This window comes from Salmo trutta, chromosome 21, assembly GCF_901001165.1.
Source record: "Salmo trutta chromosome 21, fSalTru1.1, whole genome shotgun sequence".
In the NCBI taxonomy this organism is placed as follows: Eukaryota; Metazoa; Chordata; class Actinopteri; order Salmoniformes; family Salmonidae; genus Salmo; species Salmo trutta.
The window spans coordinates 3,022,448-3,050,232 of NC_042977.1; the positions used below are offsets into that span (position 1 = coordinate 3,022,448).

The 27,785-nt window shown below is 41.6% G+C and overlaps 1 protein-coding gene across 2 annotated transcripts; it reads left to right on the top strand.

Moving 5' to 3' along the window:
* Positions 1-3,959: 3,959 nt before the first annotated feature.
* epdr1 (ependymin related 1) lies at positions 3,960-19,881 on the top strand. 2 transcript variants are annotated; one of them, XM_029703961.1, is made up of 3 exons: positions 3,960-4,458; positions 5,082-5,290; positions 7,322-8,428. In XM_029703961.1, the coding sequence occupies exons 1-3, from the start codon at positions 4,157-4,159 to the stop codon at positions 7,429-7,431; spliced, it is 621 nt and encodes a 206-aa protein (XP_029559821.1). In that variant the 5' UTR covers positions 3,960-4,156; the 3' UTR covers positions 7,432-8,428. The 2 variants fall into 2 exon arrangements, with proteins under 2 accessions (XP_029559821.1, XP_029559820.1); XM_029703960.1 differs by lacking the exon at positions 7,322-8,428 and adding an exon at positions 17,602-19,881 and having other exon boundaries at positions 3,964-4,458.
* Positions 19,882-27,785: the final 7,904 nt, after the last annotated feature.

Below are 27,785 nucleotides of genomic sequence, written 5' to 3' on the forward strand. Positions count from 1 at the left end.
CTTAATTTTGGAAGAAATTAATTTGTTCAAAACTGTTCAACTTTTGTCTTTCTCTCTCTTTGAGTCAACTACTCGCCACATTTTATACATTGCAGTGCTAGTTAGCTGTAGCTTATGCTTTCAGTACTAGATTATTTCTCTGATCTTTTGATTGGGTGGACAACATGTCAGTTTAAGCTGCAAGAGCTCTGAAAGACTGGAGGACGTCCCCCGGAAGTTGTCATAATTACTGTGTAAGTCTATGGAAGGGGGTGAGAACCATGAGCCTCCTAGGTTTTGTATTGAAGTCAATGTACCCAGAGGAGGACGGAAGCTAGCTGTCCTCCGGCTACACCATGGTGCTGTTGAGGCTACTGTAGACCTTGCAAAATAGTGTTTTAATCACTTATTTGGTGACGTGATTATATTTAGTATAGTTTTATCCCAAATGTATAACTTTTTAAAGGTTTTACAATTTAAATTTGTATGAAATTCACTGAGGAGGATGGTCCTCCCCTTCCTCCTCTGTCATGAACACTCGGAAGTCGGCATATTTCCGAGTTCCCAGTTGTTTTAAATGCAACATTATAATCTAACCCTCCCTCATAGAGATCAATAACAAAGATTATGGATATACTGACAAGATGCAAGCTACTGCTACTCTGTTTATCTTATACCCTGTTGCCTAGTCCCCTTACCACTATACATATCTACTTCTATCACTCCAATATCCCTGCACATGTAAATATTGTATTGGAACTGACTTTTTAAATATTTCCTGTATGCTTATTGCTTATTTCTTGTCTTTTTTTCTAGTAATACACTGTTATTGATTATTGCATTGTTGGGTTTTGAGTTTGCAAGAAAGGTATTTCACTGTACTGTGCATGTGACATTGAAACGAGATACATGTCTCTTCACCCTAACAATATGAGTCGTTGTCCACAAAGTGGCCCAGCGGGCTGTCTAGCTCCCGCCTATCATGTCTTTTGATTGGTGGATACATCACATTATAGTAATATTATTTTGAATATTTCATGAGGGTTGTTGACGTCAACCACCTGTATTCCATGGAGAGAGACGCAATGCTACTATGAATATGCATAGCAATCTTGAGACAATTCCGATATAGCGTGTTTTCTCAAAGTTGCTGGGATGTCACGTGTCGTACTTATATCAGTACACTAGTAACAACTTAAGCATTACGAAACTTCTCTTTGATCAATAAACCTCATGTAGCAAAGAAGCCATACATGTTTTTGTTGACCAAATTCGACACTCATTTACCTCCATACAAAAACTCATTGCTTAGTGGGCAAAGCAAAAAAAACGCCACCTATTGGAGGGAGACAGATTTTCCGCCGAGTTGGGCCTCTCTTCCTCTCTGGCAATAGGTAATTGCGTCTTTTTGTAGGCACCAACTCCGCAATGGTTCGTTGAACTAAGCCTACTGGGAAATATAGTTTTTGTAGGGTTTTGGATAAATGCCCAAAATAAGGTATGTGGTAAACACAAGTTTAGGAGATTTTATACGTTTTGTTCAATTAGATCATCTTAATTAGCTAACGTCACTTTTTGTGAATTATGAAGCATTTTATGTAATTAAATAAAGCACACAAAGCCTTCATCAATCATAAAGGTAATGTTAACTGACTGATATTATCTCATAGAACAAAACGGATAAGATCTCCTAAACCTGTGTTAATCTCAGACCTTATTTTCGCTATATGTGCCAATAACCTATTCTTTCCCTATAGCAATGGCTGAACAAACCAGAGGTAGGCTAACTAATGTCCGGGTTTTAGGGCTACAACCTGGCGAGCTCTATTGTCAATGACAGTACAGTATGGTTTAGAAATTGTGCTATTGAATTATCTCTGGCGAAACTAGATGGAACCAAAACTTTTACAAGCCCGCCCTCTCGTGACAAGTATGATAAAAAAAACATGCACATGAATAGATCTAGATAACAGTAAGATATAAATAAAAACATAATGTAATTTAGCCTACGCACTATTATACGGAACGCCGTTTGGGTCTTTGCGCGTAAAAGATACACGTCAAATAACACAATTCTATAAGCGCAACCATTAAGATTACTGTCAAAGCTGTACAATACCGCGTTGGTAATAAGGCATTATTTGTTCGACCGAATGTGAAAAAGTCTGTGTAAGCATTTGATATTAAATCAGGATCAAAAATGTTTGCAAATATCTTTGATACAGATGTTATCAGCAATTTAAGGGGTAACTAGCTAGCTTTAGCTTGGTACCTAGCTAGCACCAATGCAACCAGCCTGAAAACAATGAACAGTAGAAACTGCAGTCATTTTCAATATTCTTAGCAATGATTTAGGAATCCATGTGAGTAAGTATTCGCTAGGTACCCACTTGTTGTTCTGCTATTGAAATAACTAGCTAGCCTGCTACTTAACCCTGTTGCCCAAAACTAACGTTATAAGCATCCAGCTAGCTTTATCTAACTATTATACTATGGCTTGACCGTACCGGGATATGTGTTGTGAAGCTAGACACAATAAGGGTTAGCCACAATAGTGGAATTTGTGGCTAACTGGTGAAATCATGCCATATTTAGACTAATATTTAGACTTGATAATGTTAAACATGGTTGGAATGTGGAGCTATGAAATGGGGTATCAGTCTACTCGGTGACACCCAGAGAAGACAACTGTGAAGAGTTTACGGAAATATTAGCGTCGTAGCTCATATTGCAGGACTTTGACTGTGGGAAATCACCTCCCCAGTCAGACTATGGTGCGTTTTGACATTCATATTGCACTGTACAGCCTTACCTAACGATTGGGGATCAATGAAATGAGGTATCAGTCTACTCGGTACCCAAGTACTTTTTCCCTAAAGTCCTCCTCAAGAGTTATCAGGCTCCAAAACATCCACGTTGTATTATTTTTCCTCTGGAACATTGTTCAATACAGATAGTAGGTTGACTGGTACAATAAATGTGGCTCAATTCACAGTTGTTTCAGAGTCCCGCAATAAGAGCTACGACGCTAATGTTCTCTGGGTGTCACGGAGTAGACTGATACCCCATGTCACTGATCCACAATCCATAGGTAAGGTTGTACCGTGAAATAAGTATGCCCCCAATGCAATTCTAAAGTATAATACATCCAGTGTGATTTCAACAGATTTTTGTCAAATTAAGAAATGATTGTATTTTGTTTTTATATAACAACATTCCAACCTCATTTAGCACGATCTATTCAATTATGGCATAATTCTACTATTTGTATTAATTTGTATTACTGTCAATTACATTTTATTTTGAAGGCTAACCGCAAAGTCCACTATTGTGGCTAATCCTTATTATGGCTAGCTTCACATAGATGGGTCCGACCACCATTAATCAAATAAGTACTGTCTTATAAATCAGGGTAATTTTAGATGATGACACCTAGCAGCTACTTGATCTGTCCCCCTTAGCTAGCTAACTATAGCTATTGAAACAGATTGTCGTTTTGCTGTGTTTTTTGGGGAAGAACATTGTTTGCATCCATCAGCTAGCTAGCTTTTTTACGATCAGCACTGTCCAGAGCTTGGTGAAGGGCAGGTGCGCGAGACAACTTTACCAGCATCATAGCATCGGTATCGGTGAATCGTTGTGACATGAAATACGAGTGAGAGTGTAATCAATGTGTACTAACTACGTACAAAATTAATGAACGTGTTAAATTATTGTTTGACGTAGAGTCATATTCAGGTCCTGATTGGTCAACAAGCTTATTTGACGTGTCAAATAGTTTTATTTGAAGTGTATCTTAAAGACCCAAACGGCGTTCCATACTATGTATGTGCTATTATTTGTTGGCTATTATTTATGTTTATATCATTTATATAAATACATTGTAAAGAAATACATATAAGTGGCAAATATCCATTTTAAACATGTACATTTCAAAATGCTAAATGTTCCTGTGCTTGTTAAATTCTAAGGTACGACTGCATATCATGCTATATATGTTTACAATAATTAATATAACATAATATTACCTTTAACGTATCCTTTTTATACAAACATCTTTATTATCATAGGACGGATTTGCGACTGCGTGAGCTGCTATGAAAAAACAAAAGGGCTTTTTATTTGAGTGTAACGGTATCAAAGACTCTGGTGTTATCAACCTGCTGCCACATATCAAATGGAATCAACAGTTCATGATTTTTACCTTCACTTGAATGAATTCCATATCTCCAGGATGACTCATTTTGTACATCTTGTGTTTGCATTTTGCTTGGGAGCGGTGGCACCTGCTTTGAGCTACCCGGAGACAGCTTTCGCACGACCGGCTCAGCCCTGTCTTGCGCCCTTGCAATGGGAGGGCAGATCCGTCGAATACAACTACGACACTGGGCGAAATACACGGGCCTCGGTGTCGTATGATGCACAGAACCACAGAATAAGGCTTCTTCAACAGAATAAAAAACATACACCATGCCAGAAGTAAGCAGGCTACTTTGAAACATTCGTTTTTATTCATGAATAGCGTTTGTCCAACTGCTGAGGTTAAGTAAACAAAGCTTAGGTATTGTGGATACTGATGATATACCGATGATGGCCGCTATATCACACAAAATACATTTTGTGTGATATTGAACCTTTACCAAGATAATAAGACTATAAATGTTTTTATATTCATATTTTAAATAATAAGCATATTTGTTCTTTATGAACTAGAACTGTTTTATGTTCAGACCTATGAGTCAGCATTGTTGCTGACCTTCGTGAAAGTAGTTGATCCAGTGCCCTGTTTTTGGATAAGCTCTCCGTACCCCTAATAGGCCAAAGTAAAACAAATGACAACAGCCAGAGCCAAAAGAGGAAAAGTGTTTTTCTCACAGCATAGATAGACCTTGAACAATAATCTAATTACTTGATTATTATCAATGATAATGCTGTAATGCAAAAGGCTATATACTAGTGTTAAAAGGACCAACCCTGCGGTTCTTATGTTGAATAGCTACTATTTACCTAGCTACAGTATAATTGATTCAAATCACATGCATTTTCTCCTATTATTACAAACTTGACATTTTAATATTTCCTTTGTTTTGCACTCACTCCAGATACTTTGAGTTTATCTACCTGTACAACAGTGGCCTGCTGTTCCAGATCGAGCAGAAGACGAAGCAGTGTTCTAAGATCCCCTTGACCCAGGCCTGGGACCCCTTTGACATCCCTATGAACTCCACCTATGAGGACCAGTACTTTATCGGTGGACCTGGAGACATGATCGAGGTGCAGGAGTGGTCAGATAGGAAACCATCCCGCAAAAGTAAGTATGTGCCTTTAAACAGGGTATGGTAGTAGGTTCCAGGCGCACCGGTTTGTGCGTCAAGAACTGCAATGTTGCTGTATTTTTCACACTCAACAGTTTCCCGTGTGAATCAAAAATGGTCCACCACCCAAAGGACATCCAGCCAACTTGACACAACTGTGGGAAGCATTGGAGTCAACATGGGCCAGTATTCCTGTAGAACGCTTTCGACGCCTTGTAGAGTCCATGTCCCGTCGAATTGAGGCTGTTCTGAGGGCAAAAGGGGGTGCAACTCAAGATTAGGAAGGTGTTCCTACACTCACTCCATTGTGTTACCAGGTGCTTGTAGAAAAACTGTATACTTAGAAGGAAGTGAAGGTCCCTGATGAAGGTCCATTGAAGACTAAAAAGTAGGTTTATAAATGTTTGGAAGCATCAAGCTCACCAGTGGGCTGGCAAACACCATCTTAGTTAGAAGAAACAGGAATTGCCTCGTTTACTTTTATTTTCTAATGTTCATATAAATGCCTTTTTTGAGATGAAAGACAATGGCCAGAGCTTACCCATAATGTTGCACAACGATTTAAGTCAAAGTATGATATATTTGGGCTTGAGTGACAAATCCAAACTGCCAACTGCAAATCTGTGTGAATGTGGTGTCTTTTCCTATGATATGACATACAAATCATTTTCCGCCTACATTTCGTTTCAGGGCTGGGTTTTATTTGAATGTTACCACCCACCAGCATGGCATTTTTTATTTTACCTTTATTTAACTAGGGAAGTCAGCTAAGAACAAATTCTTATTTACAATGATGGCCTAGGAACAGTGGTTTAACTGCCGTGTTCAGGGGCAGAACGGCATTTTCTTTTATCTTGTCAGCTCGGGGATTCGATCTAGAAACCTTTCGGTTACTGGACCAACGCTCTAACCACTAGGCTACCTGCCGCCCCAATTATTATTAATCAGAAACACCTGTAAAGTTATTCTTCTTATCGACTCAGATGAACCAAACAGCCTTGTGTTTCACTTGGCCACCTGAGCAATGGAGCAAATTTAAAATAGGGGGTGCAAACGTATGTTTTTGCACCATTTTTTTTTTTACCAAAACATCATAATCCATTGGATAATTTATAACTGTTCACTTATTATCTAGTCTGTTTTTAAAAAAAAGATGAATGGTTTTTCATTAATGTTTTGTTTCACTATGTGCTCCATTGCAATTTATAGAAGATGCCAAAACTTTGGATATAACAATAGGCCAGTGTGGCAAAGTTTTCCCTAAATCAATGCTTATGACATATCCAGCTCCAGAACCAGCCATAGAGCCAGTTGGCTAATATTTTAATTCGGTGTAGTAAAAAAAAAAGCAACAACCGATAACATTAGCTAGCTAGATAATGTTAGCAAGATAGATAGCTAGATAAGGTTAGCATTCAAGCTAGCTTCACTGACAGCTTTCAGTTCCCTATTTGTTAATGTTTATCAACTCGACGTGAAAATTCTCATACCCAATTTGTGAATATGTATAAGTAGCCTTCATCATTCTTCGGTTGAACCTAAACATGTATTTCCTCTCTAGGACAGGAAATTACAATGCAATAGTGGCGGCAACTTCCTCTGGGGTAGTCCGTTAAAGAGGAATTTCCCCTTGGCTCTGCCACGACATAGTCATTACTATATTAACAACATTACGTTTTTGTCAAAAACATCAACATTTTCCAAACCACAAGCTAGAAGAAGTACATTTTAATTTCACTGCTAAAATTGGAAAGTTTTGACTTCCTGTGTATTCGTCTGCTCATAGTGAACCACAAAGTCCAGCATTCATAGCGAATGCAGATACCACCCCGTTAAGTAGATGGGGCATGCCCACAAACTTGGTTCATGCCGTTATTTACTTTGAACGAACAACACACAGTAATCGCAGAACTTCTCTAGGTAATAAAAATAAAAGGTTTGTCATCATGCCCGTATGCTGTTCTGGCTGCCTGTGCAATTACTAACAAGTGCGGAAATTTGATATCTTTCACCATTCTACCTGCCAGAGATTTATCCCGATGCTGCCAGTGGTTTGCGGCTATCAAGAATGATGCTTACGGTGACCAAAGATTATCAGAGGGATTTTCAGGCTGAACGGATGGGGAATCCATTTTAGACGACAGCTGAGAAGAAACCATCGTATTCTCCCTTCACAATAAAACAGAAGATTCTCGATTAGAGGTAACGTAACGTTAACTGGACTAGGTAAATTAGCTTGCTAACGTTACAGTCCTGTATTGAACACTGAAAGCTATCAGCTAAATCATATAGCTAGCTATCTTTTGGATACACACTGTCATTCAATTTCGCCTATGCCATGGTAGTCACTATTGCCAGTGTACCGAAGTTGGATAAAGGACCATAAAATAAAAATAGATATTTTCTATCAATCCTTGAAATTTGTCTGCCTTTATGGATTCACAGAATATATTTAAATAAGCAGTACAGGGCTCTATAGCATTAAACAGATGTTAGACATTCAGATATATCCAAATAATGTTTATTTGTCAATCTAAAATACAGGGGAGTGTACAATATTTAATGCCATCTAAAAAAGAGGACTCGGTATTCAACAAGAATGTTATATGGTAACATACCCCCCAAAATACAGTATGAACAGTGTAGTACAGTTCAGTGTGTCTCAGGTGTAGTAAAGTGCAGAGAACTGTAGCTACAGATTTTTACAACAGATGTTATTTAACCAAAGATTTTTGGTGTGCATTACTGGGATTTACAGGATGGGTACTGTTTGGTGTAGCATGGGAAATGTTCGACCAACCTTAGCTTGGCAATGCTGTTTTCGTCCTCGATTTGTGGGAACAGAAGCCTCAAATGTCTGTGTTCTGTTGCAGGGGGTCCGTTCGAATTTAGAAAATGCTTCGTTATTAAAATCAATACTTTTCAAATTGTATTTGTCACATGCGCCGAATACAACAAGTGTAGGCCTTATCGTGAAATGCTTATAAGCCCATAACCCACAATCCAGAAACATTTGCTAAATAAAGGAAAAATAGTAATAAAATAATAGCAGATAACAATTGATCGAGACAGGTGCGTGTCCACCCTAAAGTACTGCATGTCATGATGACATACACCAGTCTCAATCAATAAGAGAATACTTTAAATAGACAAGATGGCGATGTACACATGGTTGCATTACTTGATGGAGCAAAATCAGTATTTACTTTAATAACTGAGCATTTTCTGAATTCAAACTGACCCCCTGCAAATGGACATGGATATTTTATGTTCAATGTTTCCACGAATTGAGAACGAAGACTGCAAGGTTGGTAGAAAATTCTGTGCTACACCAAACAGTACCTATTCTGTAACTCGCAGCAAGGGATACCAACATGTTTTGGTTAAATCACATTATCTGGTGGAACAATCTGTAGCTAAGAGAACTGGTGATCAGCAGATGATGGGAGAGGTGGTCATGATGGAATTGCCATTCCAAAGAAACATACAGTAAGTTCAGGGAACACTTGTAGGTGGAGTGTTGTCATGATCAAACTGCCATTCAGCTCCTCTTGAGTCATCTTCCGCTTGAAATCTGACATAATGTCCAATCCATCAAGAGGGATATATTTTACAGGATACAGTTCTGCTACAATGACACACGCAGGCAAATTAATTATGTTTCTCTCCAAAAATCCACTCCAAGAAGAATCCCAGGCACCACACGGTATGGTCTGTAAGACAAAAAATATATTATAAATTAGACATTGCACAATTTGAATGACAGTTGAACTGTGCCAGCATAACAACATTTGGGTAGACTAGTTGAACATGCTTACATGTGCATAGGCACAGAGATTACATTTAGAACAATATCTAGCCTAATAGAAATAAATATGGCGTGACCCTCAACCTTTGCACAGTGACCAGATCGTGCAAATGTACCGAAGTAGGTAGGCTAACAGTATCAAGCTACAGTCATGTCTAATAGGCATGCTTAGGAAAATATTTGCTCAGTAAAAATAATAAAGCGTATCAGTTTTTGAGATTTACAACTGTTAAATTATATTTATTATTATGTATTATTGTTTCTCCTCACTGTTAGCTAGCTAGTAAACCTAACTAGCTTAGTTGCTGGATAGCTAATAATTGTTATTTACATCTGTTAGGATTCCAATCTTGCATCATGCCTATAAATTTGTGATTTTGAAATGCATCCACGGTCATAATCATAACCAATGTCAACCCTCATCAATTATGTTACATAGCTAGCTAGTAAAACTATTTAAAGTTGCTGATGTTACACGTTTGCTAAAAAGTTACAAATGGGAGGCCTGGTGCATAGTAACAAGTTAGCAGGTGCCAGGCTAACTAGCTAGCAAACTCCAGTCATGTACTAACGTTTGCTGGTAAACCTAGCTTTAGGTGGCTGGTTGTAATGTTATAGCTTGCTGTTTAGTAGCCATATCTACGACTAAAAAGAGAAGAGCTTTTACAATGGAGATACAATAGAGCTCCGACTTTAATGCCTCTTCTATTTATAGTCATAGATATGGCTACCTGTAGTTGTTTAGCAAAGTTTGTCATCTAAACCCAGCAAAAAAAGAAACGTCCCTTTATCAAGACCCTGTCTTTCAAAGATAATTCGTAAAAATCCAAATAACTTCACAGATCTTCATTGTAAAGGGTTTAAACACTGTTTCCCATGCTTGTTCAATGAACCATAAACAATTAATTAACATGCACCTGTCGTTGCATGCACCGGTTGTTAAGACACTAACAGGCAATTAAGGTCACTGTTATGTTTGTTCCTTGTATAATGACAAACCTGGGCATAGGTTTAACTACTTTTAATGAACATATACTTGAGCTAGAAAACTCCTAGTTTAGCCATCCAAGGCCTTCTTAAACCACATGGTCTCACAAGGGGTCTGAGGATCTCATCTCGGTACCTAATGGCAGTCAGGCTACCTCTGGCGAGCACATGGAGTGCTGTGCGGCCCCCCAAAGAAATGCCACCCCACACCATGAATGACCCACCGCCAAACCGATCATGCTGGAGGATGTTGCAGGCAGCAGAACGTTCTCCATGGCGTCTCCAGACTCTGTCACGTCTTTCACGTGCTCAGTGTGAAGCTGCTTTCATCTGTGAAGAGCACAGGGTGCCAGTGGCGAATTTGCCAATCTTGGTGTTCTCTGGCAAATTCCAAACGTCCTGCACGGTGTTGGGCTGTAAGCACAACCCCCACCTGTGGACGTCGGGCCCTCATACCACCCTCATGGAGTCTGTTTCTGACCGTTTGAGCAGACACATGCACATTTGTGGCCTGCTGGGGGTCATTTTGCAGGGCTCTGGCAGTGCTCCTCCTGCTCCTCCTTGCACAAAGGCAGAGGTAGCGGTCCTGCTGCTGGGTTGTTGCCCTCCTACAGCCTCCTCCACGTCTCCTGATATACTGGCCTGTCTCCTGGTAGCGCCTCCATGCTCTGGACACTACGCTGACAGACACAGCAAACCTTCTTGCCACAGCTCGCATTGATGTGCCATCCTGGATGAGCTGCACTACCTGAGCCATTTGTGTGGGTTGTAGACTCCGTCTCATGCTACCACTAGAGTGAAAGCACTGCCAGCATTCAAAAGTGACCAAAACATCAGCCAGGAAGCATAGGAACTGAGAAGTGGTCTGTGGTCACCACCTGCAGAACCACTCCTTTATTGGGGGTGTCTTGCTAATTGCCTATAATTTCCACCTGTTGTCTATTCCATTTGCACAACAGCATGTGGAATTTATTGTCAATCAGTGTTGCTTCCTAAGTGGACAGTTTGATTTCACAGAAGTGTGATTGACTTGGAGTTACATTGTGTTGTTTAAGTGTACCCTTTATTTTTTTTAGCAGTATACTTTTCTATGTAACTACACATGTAACATGACATTTGTTCACCCAACCTGCATAACACACCATTTCTTTCCCCCAAATATTATAAAAACATTTTTATTTTTACATTGCTCTCATCACTTAAGGGGCAATAAACATATTCTGATGTATTATTTTTTTCAAGTAAATATAGTCTGTCCAACAATACTCTATTGTGGCTCTATTTCTTTTCACATAAACAAAACATTCAGTCCAGGTGCCCCTTTTTTTAATTTTTTTTTTAGCAATTCTCATTAAGCCTTTCAGGGGCTCTGACGGTCCTTTTTGGTCATTCTGCTGATGTGCTTCCTGAAACAGTTGGACAGTGTTGTCAGTCAGGGTGTTCTGACTGAATTGTCCATTGCTAAAGACATTTGACGCTTCAACAGTATCCTGAGTCCCTTGAGTGAATGGCTGAAGCCTTAGATCCACTCTGTTTCATCTCAGTTGTGATCCATGCTCCGTTTGGATCTCATAGGATCGCGGTGCAACTTCTCTCTGCACACACCCTTGCTGCATCCAGGTTCCTGTAGTGATGTCTCGGAGTCGTACATGATCTCCAGGTTTCAGTTCAGGTAAGTGTCTTGCACTTTCGTCGTGTCGCTGTTTTTGTTTGTCTTTCTGTTTTTCCTTCGCGAGTTTGACTTTGTGAGCACCTCTGGGTATTAGCAAGTCCTCATGGATGGGTAGGTTGGTACTGATGCGACGTCCCATCAACATTTGTGGGTGTTAGCAAGTCCTCATGGATGGGTAGGTTGGTTCTGATGCGACGTCCCATCAACATTTGTGCAGGTGAAAGTCCGTTCTGCAGCGGTGCGCTGCGGTAGATCATCAGATTTTTAAGGAAATCCTTCTTTCCATTGTGTGCCTTTTTCATCAGACCTTTGACAATTTTGACTGAACTCTCTGCTAAGCCGTTGGACCTTGGGTAGTTGCGGCTGGAGGTGTTGTGTCAAAATCCCCAGTTGTTAGCAAATGATCGGAATTCGGAACTTGAGAACTGCGGGCCATTGTCCGAGTACAGTTCAGACGCAACCCCATGTCTTGCAAAGACTGATTTCAGGTAGGTGATTACAGCTTTGCTGGAGGTAGTTGGCAGTGTTGCTACTTCAGGGTAGTTTGAGTAGTAGTCGGTAACAACAATGTGACTTTTGCCATTGCAGTCAAAAAGGTAAACTCCAACTTTGTAGTAGGGTCTGTTGGGTACTGGATGAGGCATTAGCGGCTCTGCTTGCTGCTTTGGCCTGTAGGTCAAACACAGTTCACATGAAGCAGTGGTCTGGCTGATTTCCTGGTTCAATCTTGGCCAGTACATTACTTCTCGTGCTCGTTGTTTGCAGTTTTCCTCACCCAAGTGGCCGTCGTGTATTTTCTGTAGCATTTCTTTGCGTAGTGTCATGGGAATGACAAGCTTGTTGCCTTTGAACACTATGCCATCCACAACGGTGAGCTCTGCTCTGCACATCCAGTAATCCTGTATTTTCCTTGGACAGTTGTTTTTCTGTGCGGGCCAACCTATCAGTGTTTCTTTCAACTCTGTCATTGTTTGGTCAGCTGCGGTCTCTCTTTTGATCTGCTCCATTCTCTCAGAAGACACAGGAAGTGATGCTACGATCATGTCAACGTAGGCCTTAATCTCAGTGTTTTTCTGTGTCGAAGCTCTTTCTTGTCGACTGCTCGAGAAAGAGTGTCGGTGGCGAACATGAACTTTCCCGGGGTATAGATCATCTTCACATCATACTTTTGCAGTCGGATCAACATTCTCTGGATTCTCATTGGACAGTCATTCAGTGGCTTAGACATGATTGACACCAATGGTCTGTGGTCGGTTTCTACTTTGAAGTCTCGTCCGTAGACGTATTGGTGAAAGCTTTAGGAAGCGTATGTGCTTGCCAGTAGTTCTTTCTCTATTTGTGCATACCTTGTCTCTGCGCTAGTCAAGGCTCTGGACGCATAAGCGACGGGTTGCCATATGTTGTCATGCTGTTGCAGAAGAACTGCTCCCAGGCCAAACTGTGACACATCTGCAGAAATCCTTGGGGTTTTCTCTGGATCATAGAACCGGAGCACTGTCTCTTCTATGATTGTATTTTTTAGGTTTTTAAAGCCGTTTTCCTGTTCATGGGACCATTCCCATAAATTTTTCTGTTCCAGAAGACATCTGAGTGGAGCGGACTGTGCTGACAGTTGAGGTATGAACTTTGCAAGGTAGGTGATCATGCCCATGAAGCGTCTCATGTCGTCCTTGTCTTTCGGGCGCTCCATGTTGTTGATGGCTGATGTTTTCCTCGGGTCTGGTTTGACTCCATCCTCTGAAAGTATGTTTCCCACGAAGGTAAGTGTTTTCACACCAAACTCACATTTGTCCTTGTTTAGTTTAAGGTTGACTTTCCGTGTCAGGTCCAGCACTTGTCTCACTCTCGTGTCGTGTTCTTCTTTTGTGGACCCACAGACGATGATGTCATCCATCATGGTCTCCACTCCAGAAATGTGCTCGAAGATCATGTGGATTGTCTTGTGGTAGACCTTTGGCATTAGAGAATCCCATATGGTAGACAAAGAAATCTGTACCTGCCCTCAGGTGTGTTGAATGTGCTTAGCCTTGAGCTTGCATCGTCTAGCTTCATTTGCCAGAATCCTGATGAGGCATCAAGCTTACTGAACCACTTTGCTCCAGCAAACTGCAACATTATCTCTTCTATGGTTGGCAACTTGAAATGCTCTCTCTTGATTGCTTTGTTGAGATCTCTCGGGTCCAGACATCCTGAGATCGCCCTTCTTTTTCACCACAATAACCAGTGAGCTTACCCAGTCTGTAGGTTCATCCATTTTTGTGATGACGTCCATCTTTTCCATGCGTCCGAGTTCCTCCTTGAGCCTCAGTGCGTATGGAACTTTTCTGCATGCATACACAACTGGAGTAATTTTGTCATCACTACATATTTTGTGTTCTCCTGGTAAACATCCAAGACCCTCAAACACATCCTCATACTCAGCCAGTAATGATTCTTGGTCATTTTCAGTCTGTGATGTCACTACATACACTCTTTTCAACAAATTGAGCTTTTCACATGCATTTATTCCTAGAATAGGCTGTACACTTTTTTCTACGATCAGCAGCTGTGCTCTGAACTGTTTTCCTTTGTGCTGTAAAGTTACTATGCAGCTTCCTTTGACTGGTACGTTCTCCCCAGTATAACCAGTAACATCCATTTTCACCGGGTGTATTTTGCTCTTCACCTTCAGTGTTTTGTAGTCATCCAGCGACAACAGGTTTACCTGTGCTCCAATATCAAGCTTGAATGGTATTATAGTTTCATTCACAGTCAATGGCACAATCCATTCGGCTTTTACTGCATTGCATATTTCCACACAATCAACAAATAATTATTCAATCTCCTCCTTGACTGTGTGAACCTTTTACTTTGTAACCTTAGCTTTGTAGCATTTTGAGAAATGATTGTTTTTCCCACAGTTGTTACATGATTTTCCATATGGAGGGCAATTTTTTGGCTTGTGGATAAATCCACATTTTCCACATATAGTGTTTTGATTTCTCTCTTGCTTGTTTTTGTTTTGTAAGACGTTGTGTGTGTGTGTGTGTGTGTGGTGGTCCTCTCTTTATTGCATGCACTGACGTCTCATCCCTGCACAGCTCTTTAGCTTGTGCTCTGGTGGTTTCAGCTGCTCGACACATATTCACTGCTTTATCCAAAGTTAAATCTTGCTCATGCAGCAATCTCTCCTTGAGTCCATTATCAAGTATGCCACAGACTATCCTGTCTTTCACTAGTGAGTCTTTCAGATTTTCAAATTCACACGTTTTGCTCAGTGTGTTCAGCTCAACCAAATACTGGTAAAAACTGACTCCCTGATTCTGATCATGAGAGAAACTTGCATGTCTCAAATGTGATGTTCTGGCTTGGTACAAAGTATCAACCAAAAGTACCAACCTCAAATTTAGCCATTAGCAGAGTCCATGACAAGTTTGCATCATCTTGCTGAAAGTTATTGTAAATGTCCAATGCATCCTCTCCAATAACATGCAGAAAAATGAAAGCTTTCAATTTGTCATCTCCCCCTGCTCCACTGGCTGCTAGGTAGATATTGAATCTCTGCTTGAAACGTTTCCAATTGTCAGCTAGATTGCCTGTTAACTGCATAGGAGTAGGAGAACTAAGCCTATCCATGACGGAGAACAGGAACGGTGTCAATTTCTCTTATTTCAGTATGTTGCTCGTCAACAGATTCCAATGCAGCCTTGCTCTCGCTGCTGTCACTCTCGCTGCTGCGGCTCGTTGCCCTCGCTCTTGCAAGCTAGCATCTTCGACTACTCATGTCACTTGACTTGTGGTAGAATGTTCAATTTTCGTTGCAGAAATTTGCCGAGTTACTTCTTTATTTTCTCTGTCTCGTCATAGCGACTACCAATCTGACACCATGTTATGTTTGTTCCTTGTATAATGACAAACCGGGGCGTAGGTTTAACTACTTTTAATGAACATATACTTCAGCTAGCAACTGCCTGAGTTACACCAGGAATGCACAATCCGTCCATCAGTGCTCAAACTGTCCGCAATAGGCTGAGAGAGGCTGGACTGAGGGGTTGTAGGCCTGTTGTAAGACAGGTCCTCACCAGACATCACCGGCAACGACGTCGCCTATGGGCACAACCCCACCGTTGCTGGACCAGACAGGACTGGCAAAAAGTGCTCTTCACTGACGAGTCGCGGTTTTGTCTTACCAGGGGTGATGGTCGGATTTGTGTTTATCGATGAAGGAATGAGCGTTACACCGAGGCCTGTACTCTGGAGCAGGATCGATTTGGAGGTGGAGGGTCCGTCATGGTCTGGGGTGGTGTGTCACAGCATCATAGGACTGAGCTTGTTGTCATTGCAGGCAGTCTCAATGCTGTGTGTTACAGGGAAGACATCCTCCTCCCTCATGTGGTACCCTTCCTGCAGGCTCATCCTGATATGACCCTCTAGCATGACAATGCCACCAGCCATACTGCTCGTTCTGTGGGTGATTCCTGCAAGACAGCAATGTCAGTGTTCTGCCATGGCCAGCGAAGAGCCCAGATCTCAATCCCATTGAGCACGTCTGGGACCTGTTGGATCGGAGGGTGAGGGCTAGGGCCATTCCCCCCAGAAATGTCCGGGAACTTGCAGGTGCCTTGGTGGAAGAGTGGGGTAACATCTCACAGCAAGAACTGTCAAATCTGGTGCAGTCCATGAGGAGGAGATGCACTGCAGCTCTTAATGCAGCTGGTGGACACACCAGATACTGATTGTTACTTTTGATTTTGACCCCCCCCCCCTTTGTTCAGGGACACATTGTTCCATTTCTGTTAGTCACATGTCTGTGGAACTTGTTCAGTTTATGTCTCAGTTGTTGAATCTTGTTATGTTCATACAAATATTTAGACATGTTAAGTTTGCTGAAAAATAAACGCAGTTGACAGTGAGAGGACCTTTCTTTTTTTGCTGAGTTTAGATTAGCTGGGTACCTACCTAAATCAGCAAACATAAAAATGATTTAATTTCCCCCCCACTGTAACACAGTGTGTTAGCTAGCAACACACAATATGGGTCTCAGTAGATAAATGAAAGTTATTTTGTCAGCTTGTATATTTAGCAATGAGTCCGCTGAACATAGGAACATCACTGAAAGACATCCAATAGCTCTACTGAACAAGGACAACCATATCTACACACACAATGGCATGATGAAAACAAGCCCAGATTCCCCCAGGGTGAAAATCCCCTTTATTAAGGGTGTTCAGTGCAAAGTGCTTGTCAGAAGATGACAAGCAACTTATTTCAAAAGGTCAAGGGCATCATGTGAGTCACAACGGTCAACACAGATTTTGTCCACTTGACCCCTGGTGGCGATTTCCTAGTTGTCTTGCTGCAAATTGGCTCTTGGTGAAATGGGATCGTTTTCACCACTCTGAGAATACAGACCCTTGCAAAGTTTCCTATTTGTATGTTGTGATGTCTAACTCATAATTGTGCATTATTGTGGAAGATATCCATGTGCATAGTGTTTTTTCAAGTATACATGTTAAGGGATTTTCAGATTTTATTGAAAATATAGTGATGGAGGTTGTCAAAGGGCAGTTGGCCAGATTCAAACATATGCAGACACTGTAGATATGTGTCAAATGCTGCGCCAGTACTGCTAGACCAACTAGGCCACTTTGTGACTGTTTGACTTCTTAAATCATGTAGAACTGACCACCGAGTCACAGCCTTGCCATGGACTGATTAACTTTTGTGTGTGTGTGGGGAGGGGAAGCTCATGTTTTTAACCTATGGTATTCTATGTAGACGCAACAGCACATTTTAATGTACAAATTTCCCCTCGGGGACAATAAAGTAAATCCTAATCCTACCCCTTCCTGCTACACCAGATGAGGCGTGGGTGGGTGTCTACACAGTGAAGGACTGCTACCCTGTCCAGGAGACCTACGCCAGGAACAGCAGTATCACTACCTCTACCCGCTTCTTTGACCTCCAGCTGGGTATCAGCGACCCGGAAGTCTTCACACCGCCCAGCAGCTGCCAGTCGGCCCGCCCAGAGAGGATGGGCTCCGATTGCTGAGGCCTTCACCTTTCCTCTTTGACCCCATGCTCTCAGTTTTCACATTTCCCCCACTTTTACATTTTTTATTTAACCTTTATTTAAATAGGCAAGTCAGTTCAGAACTAATTCTTATTTTACAATGATGGCCTACCCCGGCCAAACCCACCTCTAACCCGGATGTCGCTGGGCCATTTGTGCACCGACCTATGGCACTCCCAATCACGGCCGGTTGTGATACAGCCCGGGATTGAACCAGGGTGTGTAGTGAAGCCTCTAGCAGTGAGATGCAGTGCTTTAGACTGCTGTGCCACTCGGGAGCCATAAATGGGGGAGGAGAAGCTGATCCTAGATCTGTACTCAGGGGAACGTCACCCCGGAGGACTACATCATCTAACGGGAATGTCCATTGTCTAAAATGGCTTCCTCTCCTTGCCTTATTTTATTAATTCATTTGTCAGGGACCATGCACAACAAATGTTGCACCAGATTTAGCTACATATCCAATTTTGATATGTGGTCTCCTTGACTCTTTTCCTTCATTTACACCCATCTTGTCTTTTTAGACCAATGCAAGAAATGAAGGAGAAGAGCTGAGGAGAAGAAGTCTCTTTGGACTATTGAAATACACCCCTGTTCTCTCAGCATTAAGCTACATGGTGATGGTAGAGCCAAAAAATATGTAGCAGTTACAGGAGCAGGCCCAACCTGGTCCTGGAAGAACACCATATCGGCACCAAATCAGCACAATTTCCATTTCCATTGACAAAGTATCTTGACTAATAACATGTATTGAACATGGTTTATAAAAGCCATTGAAAAAGAGTGCTACCAACTTGTGCCAGTTTAGGTGTAGGTCCAACTGTCCCGGTATCCCGGTTAGAGGATGTAGAATGACCAGCAGGAGACAGGGAGACAAGGCACACTTTGTTACCAAACACACACACATGGCAAACGGGAAGAGGAGACTATTTGTAGTTTAAGTGTTGTAGTGGTTGTCTACAAGAGAAGAGCATGTATTACATAATGGCATTACAGCCTAATGACTATGTAATAGCAATGAGAATGAAACGTGTACTATAATGGTCAGGTATAGCATAGGCTAATGTGGTACACAGTAGGACACAATAGTACACTATGGACAGAGCTACTAGCATGTATTGTATTAGCAGCTAGGCTAACAGTATGGCTTACAAAGAGAAGCTTGTAGCAGCCAACACATGTAGTACACATGACAGTATATACAGGTGGGCTAGCATAGTATACAATTAGTGGCTAGCATATATAAGATATACAAGAAAAGCTAGCATGCTAGGTTAGCAGGCCACAGACTGTGGGTAGTAGCACACAGTATATACACTGTAGGCTAGCACACTAGGCTAGTAAGCTATAGGTACAGCATTATGTACAGTAGGGATGCGTTTGCATTAGGGTTAGTAGTTAGCATGCGATTTGGCTAACAATGGACATCTTGGTAGAGGCTATGATTCGTATGAGGAAGCGACCGGATGTTATGACGTCACCGGTAGGCCATTTTAGGTGAGTAACTAGAAGGACTAACTGGTAGCCATCTTGGGTTCCATAACAACAATGAAGGGATTACTCATCATGGCCTGGATACTGTACTGTAGCCAGAACTATGCCAAGCGGGTAGATAACTTGTTTTATGTTACATGGGATTGCAGACAGAAGTAATCCTGACATATAACTACTAATGAAACGTGTAAGCATATAATACCATAATAATATCAGCCTATAACATGTAAACAGATGTTTTGTAGTGATTCTTACGTTGAAAATGTAAAGAATATTTGCTCCTTTGGTGTGTAATGAGGAGCAACAAGATGCTGAATTTGACATATTTATTAATTTGCTTGTTCCAGTTACTAATAAGCATGCACCCATTAAGAAAATTACTGTAAAAACTGTTCTCTGTGGCTTGATGAGGAATTGAAAAATATTATGGTTGAGAGGGATGAGGAAAAAAGAATGGCCAATAAGTCCGGCTGCACAGCCTATTCGCAAACATACTGTACATTAAGAAATCATGTGACTAAACTGAACAAAATAAGAAGAAACTGTACTTTGAAACAAAGATAAATAATATAAAGAATGATAATGAAAAGATTTGGAGCACCTTAAATGAAATTTGGGGCAAAAAGGCAACCTTGGCTCCATCATTCATTGAATCAGACGGCTCATTCATCACAAAACCCAGCGATATTGGCAACTACTTCAATGATTTGTTCATTGACAAGGATAGCAAACTTAGGCATGACAGGCCAACATCAAATTCTGAACCTACACATCCATGCATAACTGACCAAATTATGAAAGACAAGCATTGTAATTTTTAATTCCGTAACTTGAATGTGGAAGAGGTGAAAAAATTGTTGTCTATCAACAATGACAAGCCACCTGCGTCTGACAACTTGGACGGAAAATTACTTAGGGTGATAGCGGACGATATTGCCACTCCTATTTGCCATCTCTTCAATCTAAGCCTAAAGGAAAGTGTGTGCCCTGAGGCCTAGAGAGAAGCAAAAGTAATTCCGCTACCTAAGAATAGTAAAGCACCCTTTACTGGTTCAAACAGCCAACCAATCAGCCTGTTACCAACCCAAAGTAAACTTTGTGAAAAAAATGGTGTTTGACCAGATACAATGCTATTTCACAGTAAAAATAATAATTATTTGGGTTCTTCACAGTCCCCAAGTCCAGAACAAATTATGGGAGGTGCACAGTACTACATAGAGCCATGACTACATGGAACTCTATTCCACATGAAGTTACTCATGCAAGCAGTAAAATTAGATTAAAAAAAACAGATAAAAATACACCTTATGGAACAGCAGGGAATGTGAAGACACACACACAGGCACAGACATATAGATACACTCACACATGATAACATACGCACACTATACACACATGTACACGTGTGCATTTTATGTCGTAGATATATGGTAGTAAAGTAGTGGACTGAGGGCACACACATAATGTGTTGTGAAATGTATTGTAATGTTTTTAAAACTGTATAACTGCCTTAATTGTGCTGGACCCCAGGAAGAATAGCTGCTGTCTTCTAATTAATTTGGGAAGGGTCCATAAGTGTGTTGAGGTGGAGGACAGATAGGTGGTTGGCCGAAGCCTTAAGGGAGGAACAGATTTTTTTGTATATGACAGTAAAACATTCTTGTGACACAAATTTGTTGGCCCCTTCAATTCTTACACATTTTCTCATAAAACATATATTCCAACACTCAGCCGCTAAGAAAAATGTGCTTAACTACTAAACTTAAAACCAATCAGAACTCCCGTACATACCCCTCGTGGTGAAGGCTATGCTTCTGTCTATGATGTAAACACAGCCTCTTGTGAAAACGTGAGCTGCTGTCTGATGAAGAGGAACATGCATAGCTAGCGAGCTCCCAGACTGAAAAAATATAAATATCTGTTTTTGAGTGCACTTGAAATATGTAGCATGCAATACGAATTGTCTTGATGATATGAAGAGGTAACTCCGTTGACAATTTAGCCAATTTATTGAAAGCTAGCCAATGTCACAGACTAGCCTACTGTAAATGTCAACTTGTTTTTCATTAGCCATCTCTCTCAGTTAATTAAATTGTTGAATCATGTTTTGGCATGATTATACAGTATGTCTCATTTCAAGTAACTAGCTGCAGGCTTAAAGAAACATATCCTTTGCATAGAAACCCAAATAAAAGCATGTAGATAGAAAGATGTGTGGTTGTCATGTATGCTAGAATGAGGGTTTAAAAGCGACAGCTGCATATTAGCCAATAGATATGGCATAGCCTACACATAAAGCATACATTGTAATACAATATTTTCTAAAAACAGTTGTACAATGTGCTCTGCAATAAGATAACTAGAGTTTGATTTGTAAACCAGATGAGTTCCCAAATAGCATCTGCCAAATACTATGGTGGGCATGCATAATGTGGATGCTTTGGAATATAAGGTACAGAGAATGATAAAGAGCCTGTAGGATTATAGAAAAAGCAGTTGGGAAATTAATGTTTGAGTTTCAAATACTACATTTTTAATGAATGTGAGTATATTTATGTGGTTAAAATGAATAACATTCCTACTAACAGTGCCGTTGGGGGCACAATCGTACAGTCCAAAAATGAGAGCTTTGCCATAAGCCTGGGCCTCTGATGGAGACTTTAGAACTGCCATCAATACATGCTTCTCTCCAGGAGCATTTGTGTGCCCAGGCCCCATATTGAAAGGACCCCACCCATGTAGCTGAGAGACATTTAAATAATTTAGCAGCTGCTTTTTTCCCCAGAGCATCTTACAGGAGGGTTAAGTGCCTTGTTCAAGCACATAGACAGATGTATCACCTAGTCAGCTCAGGGATTCGAACCAGCAACCTTTCGGTTACTGGCCCAACGCTCTTAACCGCTAGGCTACTCTGCCCCGGACTTGGAACTGCTACACTCCTCCTCTCACCGGACATCGAGGGTGTCTGACGCACCGGCTCCTTCGTCAGCTACAATGGGTTTTTCCTTCCAGCAAGAGGCACAAAAACTGCCGGACCTCCTCTGCCATCTCACCAACCGTTACCATCGGCAGTTCTATGGTGACAAACATCTCAGTTTTCAGGCAAAAACCTTGTGCTCTCCTGGGGCTCGGGTACAGGACATTACTGGGCTGCTTCCTACTGTTTCTTGCCAGAACACGGGGGATGTCGCTGTCGTAGTCCATGTGGCATCTAATGACATTAGGGTGGCTAGCTCAGAATGGCTGAAACAGGATTTTATTGAACTGATTGGAACTCTGAAACACTCCAAAAAGCGTCCAATTATTTCAGGCCCAGTGCCATCACTGAGTCGTGGCAGCGAAAGATTCAGTAGGTTGCTGGCATTACATGACTGGCTATGAGTCTACTGTACTGGACCCTGTCCTCACATTTCAAGGTTGCACTGAGACAGTGACTTTTCCATAACCCAAGTTTCGGGCAGGTAATCCCAACCATAAATGATCAGCATTCTCATCATACTGCAGGCCCGCAACAGGTAACCCTCATTGACTCTTGTTTTAATCCACATCCTCACTCAAAGCAAAGGCCCAATTGTACAATTCTAGACAATCTTGTATCTATACCAATTCAAGCTAGCCTTATGGTGTTTTCAAATAAGGGGTTACCAACTGAGCATGGTATGCTTGTATTAGAGACTGTCTGATCTGAAATCCCACGGCATTGGACTAATTCATGTAAATGCCAGAAGTTTGATATCGAAAATGGATTTTATTATAATTCTGGCCTCTTAAACCAACATGGACATTCTTGTAATATCTGGCTAAATAAGACTGTGCTGAAAACTGATGTATCTCTGACTGGTTATAATGTTTATAGATCTGGCAGAGGTGGAGGTGTCGCCATATTTACAAATTACATTTTAAATGTTTCTGTAGCAATTTGAATGTCTAGTCCTAAACCTGGGCCTTGGTAATAATGTCCAATTGACGCGAGTGGGAATTTATCGCCCTCAACATGTGCTCTTAGCCAAATGTCTGACTTGCTATCTTACTATGCTAAATCGGAATTATTAATTTTGGGTGATATGCTGAAAAATATATACATTGAGCTAAATCTAACTCAGATGATAACTGAACCAACTCATAAATTATCAAAGAAACTTAAGGACAGAAATTTAGCTTGGGCTAAAGCTGACTGATTTTAAGTCTGGTGATGGTCGGATTCGTGTTTATCGTCGAATGTCCAGTCTTTTGACAACAAGGTAGACGAAATCCGAGCAAGGGTAGCATTCCAGAGAGACATCCGAGACTGTAACTTTCTTTGTTTCACGGAAACATGGCTCACACGAGACACGCTATCTCGCGCCGACAGAAACAAGCATCTCTCTGGTAAGAAGAAGGGCGGGGGTGTATGCCTTATGATTAACGAGACGTGGTGTGATCATAACAACATACAGGAACTCAAGTCCTTTTGTTCACCTGACTTAGAATTCCTCACAATCAAATGTCGACCGCATTATCTACCAAGAGAATTCTCTTCGACCATAATCACAGTCGTGTATATTCCCCCCCAAGCAGACACATCGACGGCCCTGAAAGAACTTCATTGGACTCTATGTAAACTGGAAATCACATATCCTGAGGCTGCATTTATTGTAGCCGGGGATTTTAACAAGGCTAATCTGAAAACAAGGCTCCCCAAATTCTATCAGCATATCGATTGTGCTTCCAGGGCTGACAAAACCCTAAACCACTGTTATTCTAACTTCCGCAACGCATATAAGGCCCTCCCCCGCCCTCCCTTCGGAAAGCTGACCACGACTCCATTTTGTTGCTTCCAGCCTATAGATAGAAACTAAAACAGGAAGCTCCCGCGCTCAGGTCTGTTCAATGCTGGTCCGACCAACGCTCCAAGATTGCTTCGATCACGTGGACTGGGATATGTTCCGCATTGCGGCGAACAACAACATTGATGAATACGCTGATTCGGTGTGCGAGTTTATTAACAAGTGCATCGGCGATGTCGTACCCACAGCGTCTATTAAAACATTCCTAAACCAGAAACTGTGGATTGATGGCAGCATTCGCACAAAACTGAACGCGCGAACCACTGCTTTTAATCAGGGCAAGGTGACCGGAAACATGACCGAATACAAACAGTGTAGCTATTCCCTCCGCAAGGCAATCAAACAAGCTAAGCGTCAGTACAGAGACAAAGTGGAGTCGCAATTCAACGGCTCAGACACGAGAGGTATGTGGCAGGGTCTACAGTCAATCACTGACTACAAAAGAAAAACCAGCCCCGTCGCGGATCACGATGCCTTGCTCCCAGACAGACTAAACAACTTTTTTGCTCACTTTAAGGACAATACAGGGCCACTGACACAGCCCACTACCAAAACCTGCGGGCTCTCCTTCACTGTAGCCAACGTGAGTAAAACATTTAAACGTGTTAACCCTCGCAAGGCTGCAGGCCCAGACGGCATTCCTGGCCGCGTCCTCAGAGCATGCGCAGACCAGCTGGCTGGTGTGTTTACAGACATATTCAATCAATCCTTATCCCAGTCTGCTGTTCCCACATGCTTCAAGAGGGCCACCATTGTTCCTGTTCCCAAGAAAGCTAAGGTAACTGAGCTAAATGACTACCGCCCTGTAGCACTCACTTCCGTCATCATGAAGTGCTTTGAGAGACTAGTCAAGGACCATATCCCCTTCACCCTACCCGTCACCCTAGACCCACTCCAATTTGCTTACCGACCCAATAGGTCCATAGACGACGCAATCGCCATCACACTGCACAGTGCCCTAACCCATCTGGACAAGAGGAATACCTATGTAAGAATGCTGTTCATCGATTCCAGCTCTGCATTTAACACCATGGTACCCTCCAAACTCGTCATTAAGCTCGAGACCCTGGGTCTCGACCCCACCCTGTGCAACTGAGTCCTGGACTTCCTGACGGGCCGCCCCCAGGTGGTGAGGGTAGGTAACAACATCTCCACCCCGCTGATCCTCAACACTGGGTCCCCACAAGGGTGCGTTCTCAGCCGTCTCCTGTACTCCCTGTTCACCCACGACTGCGTGGCCATGCACGCCTCCAACTCAATCATCAAGTTTGCAGACGACACTACAGTGGTAGGCTTGATTACCAACAACGACGAGACGGCCTACAGGGAGGAGGTGAGGGCCCTCGGAGTGTGGTATCAGGAAAATAACCTCACACTCAATGTCAACAAAACAAAGGAAATGATCGTGGACTTCAGGAAACAGCAGAGGGAGCAGCCCCCTATCTACATTGATGGGACAGTGGTGGAGAGTTTTAAGTTCCTCGGCGTACACATCACAGACAAACTGAAATGGTCCACCCACACAGACAGCGTGGTGAAGAAGGCGCAGCAGCGCCTCTTCAATCTCAGGAGGCTGAAGAAATTCGGCTTGTCACCAAAAACACCCAAACTTTTACAGATGCACAATCGAGAGCATCCTGTCGGGCTGTATCACCGCCTGGTACGGCAGCTGCTCCACCCATAACCGGAAGGCTCTCCAGAGGGTAGTGAGGTCTGCACAACGCATCACCGGGTGCAAACTACCTGCCCTCCAGGACACCTACACCACCAAATGTCACAGGAAGGCCAAAAAGATCATCAAGGACAACAACCACCCGAGCCACTGCCTGTTCACCCCGCTATCATCCAGAAGGCGAGGTCAGTACAGTTGCATCAAAGCGAGAGACTGAAAAACAGCTTCTATCTCAAGGCCATCAGACTGTTAAACAGCCATCACTAACATTGAGTGGTTGCTGCCAACATACTGACTCAACAACAGCCACTTTAATAATGGAAAAATTGATGTAATCAATTTATCACTAGCCACTTTATATATATATATAATGTTTACTTACCCTACATTACTAATCTCATATGTATATACTGTACGCTATACCATCTACTGCATCTTGCCATCTTGATGTAATTAAATGTATCACTAGCCACTTTAAACAATGTCACTTTATATAATGTTTACTTACCCTACATTACTCATCTCATATGTATATACTGTACTCTATACCATCTACTGCATCTTGCCATCTTGATGTAATGTATCACTAGCCACTTTAAACAATGCCACTTTGTATGTTTTCATACCCTACATTACTCATCTCATATGTATATACTGTACTCTATACCATCTACTGCATCTTGCCTATGCCGTTCGGCCATCACTCATTTATATATTTTTATGTACATATTCGTATTCATTCCTTTACACTTGTGTGTACAAGGTAGTTGTTGTGAAATTGTTAGGTTATATTACTTGTTAGATATTACTGCATGGTCAGAACAAGAAGCACAAGCATTTCGCTACACTTGCATTAACACCTGCTAACCATGTGTATGTGACCAATACATTTGATTTGATTTGGGTATTTGGATTGACGATAAGCTCTCTTTTTAAAACACGGTGGAGCACCGCAAGTTTAAGACCATGCTTAGCCATTGTTCTCTCTCTTACATTTTGTCTTAACAAGAGATGGTGACGGTTGTTTTATACTGTTACCCTTGGTTTATTTTGCATGGGCTACAGCCAAACAGTAGCCTGTGTTGTGTTGGGTTAATAAACCAGGAATTCGTAAACTCAATCCCTCGGTCTGGACATTTGTTCATTTATGATCTAGCCAGGTCATTACAATACATTAAAAAGGTAACGTAACTTAATTGCAGTTCTAAATGTTTCCACTAGTGACTGATAGATTACAGTAATGTTACTTTATACCCTTTTAGCTATTTTACATAGCATTTCATGTCATATTCCTGGATAGCTAGCTATGTTTGTAAGAGGGAGCTTTTCAATTGGCATCTCTCCCCCTGTTTTCAGTCACAGGTGGGGACTGGATTAGGTATGAGCAGTGCTGGAGGTGGGCACATGACTTGTCCTCCAATTTTACTGGGGATAGCTTTATTTGTGACCTATGCTCCTGAATTTAATTTTAAAGTCTTGCATTATTCAAACAATATCTAGTGCAATTATACATAATGGATTGTATGGAAAAGGAACAACTAAGAAAGAACAAAGAAAATGTAATTGCAGGTGAGTTATAGAGGGACTACATCAAATATCCTCACAGTGCGGATATTAATGGTGACAACACCACCCTCCCATATTTTACTTAAATATTTAAAATAAGACAACTAGACTTAGATTTTAAGTATTACTTACTAAATCATTTCCAAATAAAACTGATTCAGTGGATTTTAACACACCCCTTTTTTTGTCCTGGCACTACATAGCTAATTCAAATAACCAACTCATCAAGTTTGATGATTTGAATCAGCTATGTAGTGCTAGGGTAAAAGCCAAAACGTGCACCCTAGTGGGGCCCCAGGCCCGAGTTTGGGAAACCCTGCCCTAATGCAACCACAATTTGGAAGGTGACTTGACAAAAGTGAACCGCTCGAACGCGCCCATTATTACCCCATTTCCTGTCCGACGGAATGAAGT

Bases quoted from the DNA above. Each gene is read 5' to 3' on its own strand.
- epdr1 (XM_029703960.1), top strand. From the start codon at position 4,157: ATGGAATCAACAGTTCATGATTTTTACCTTCACTTGAATGAATTCCAT. The intron at 4,459-5,081 runs GTAAGCAGGCTA...CACTCACTCCAG, and splicing joins AAACATACACCATGCCAGAA to ATACTTTGAGTTTATCTACC. The intron at 5,291-17,601 runs GTAAGTATGTGC...CTGCTACACCAG, and splicing joins TAGGAAACCATCCCGCAAAA to ATGAGGCGTGGGTGGGTGTC.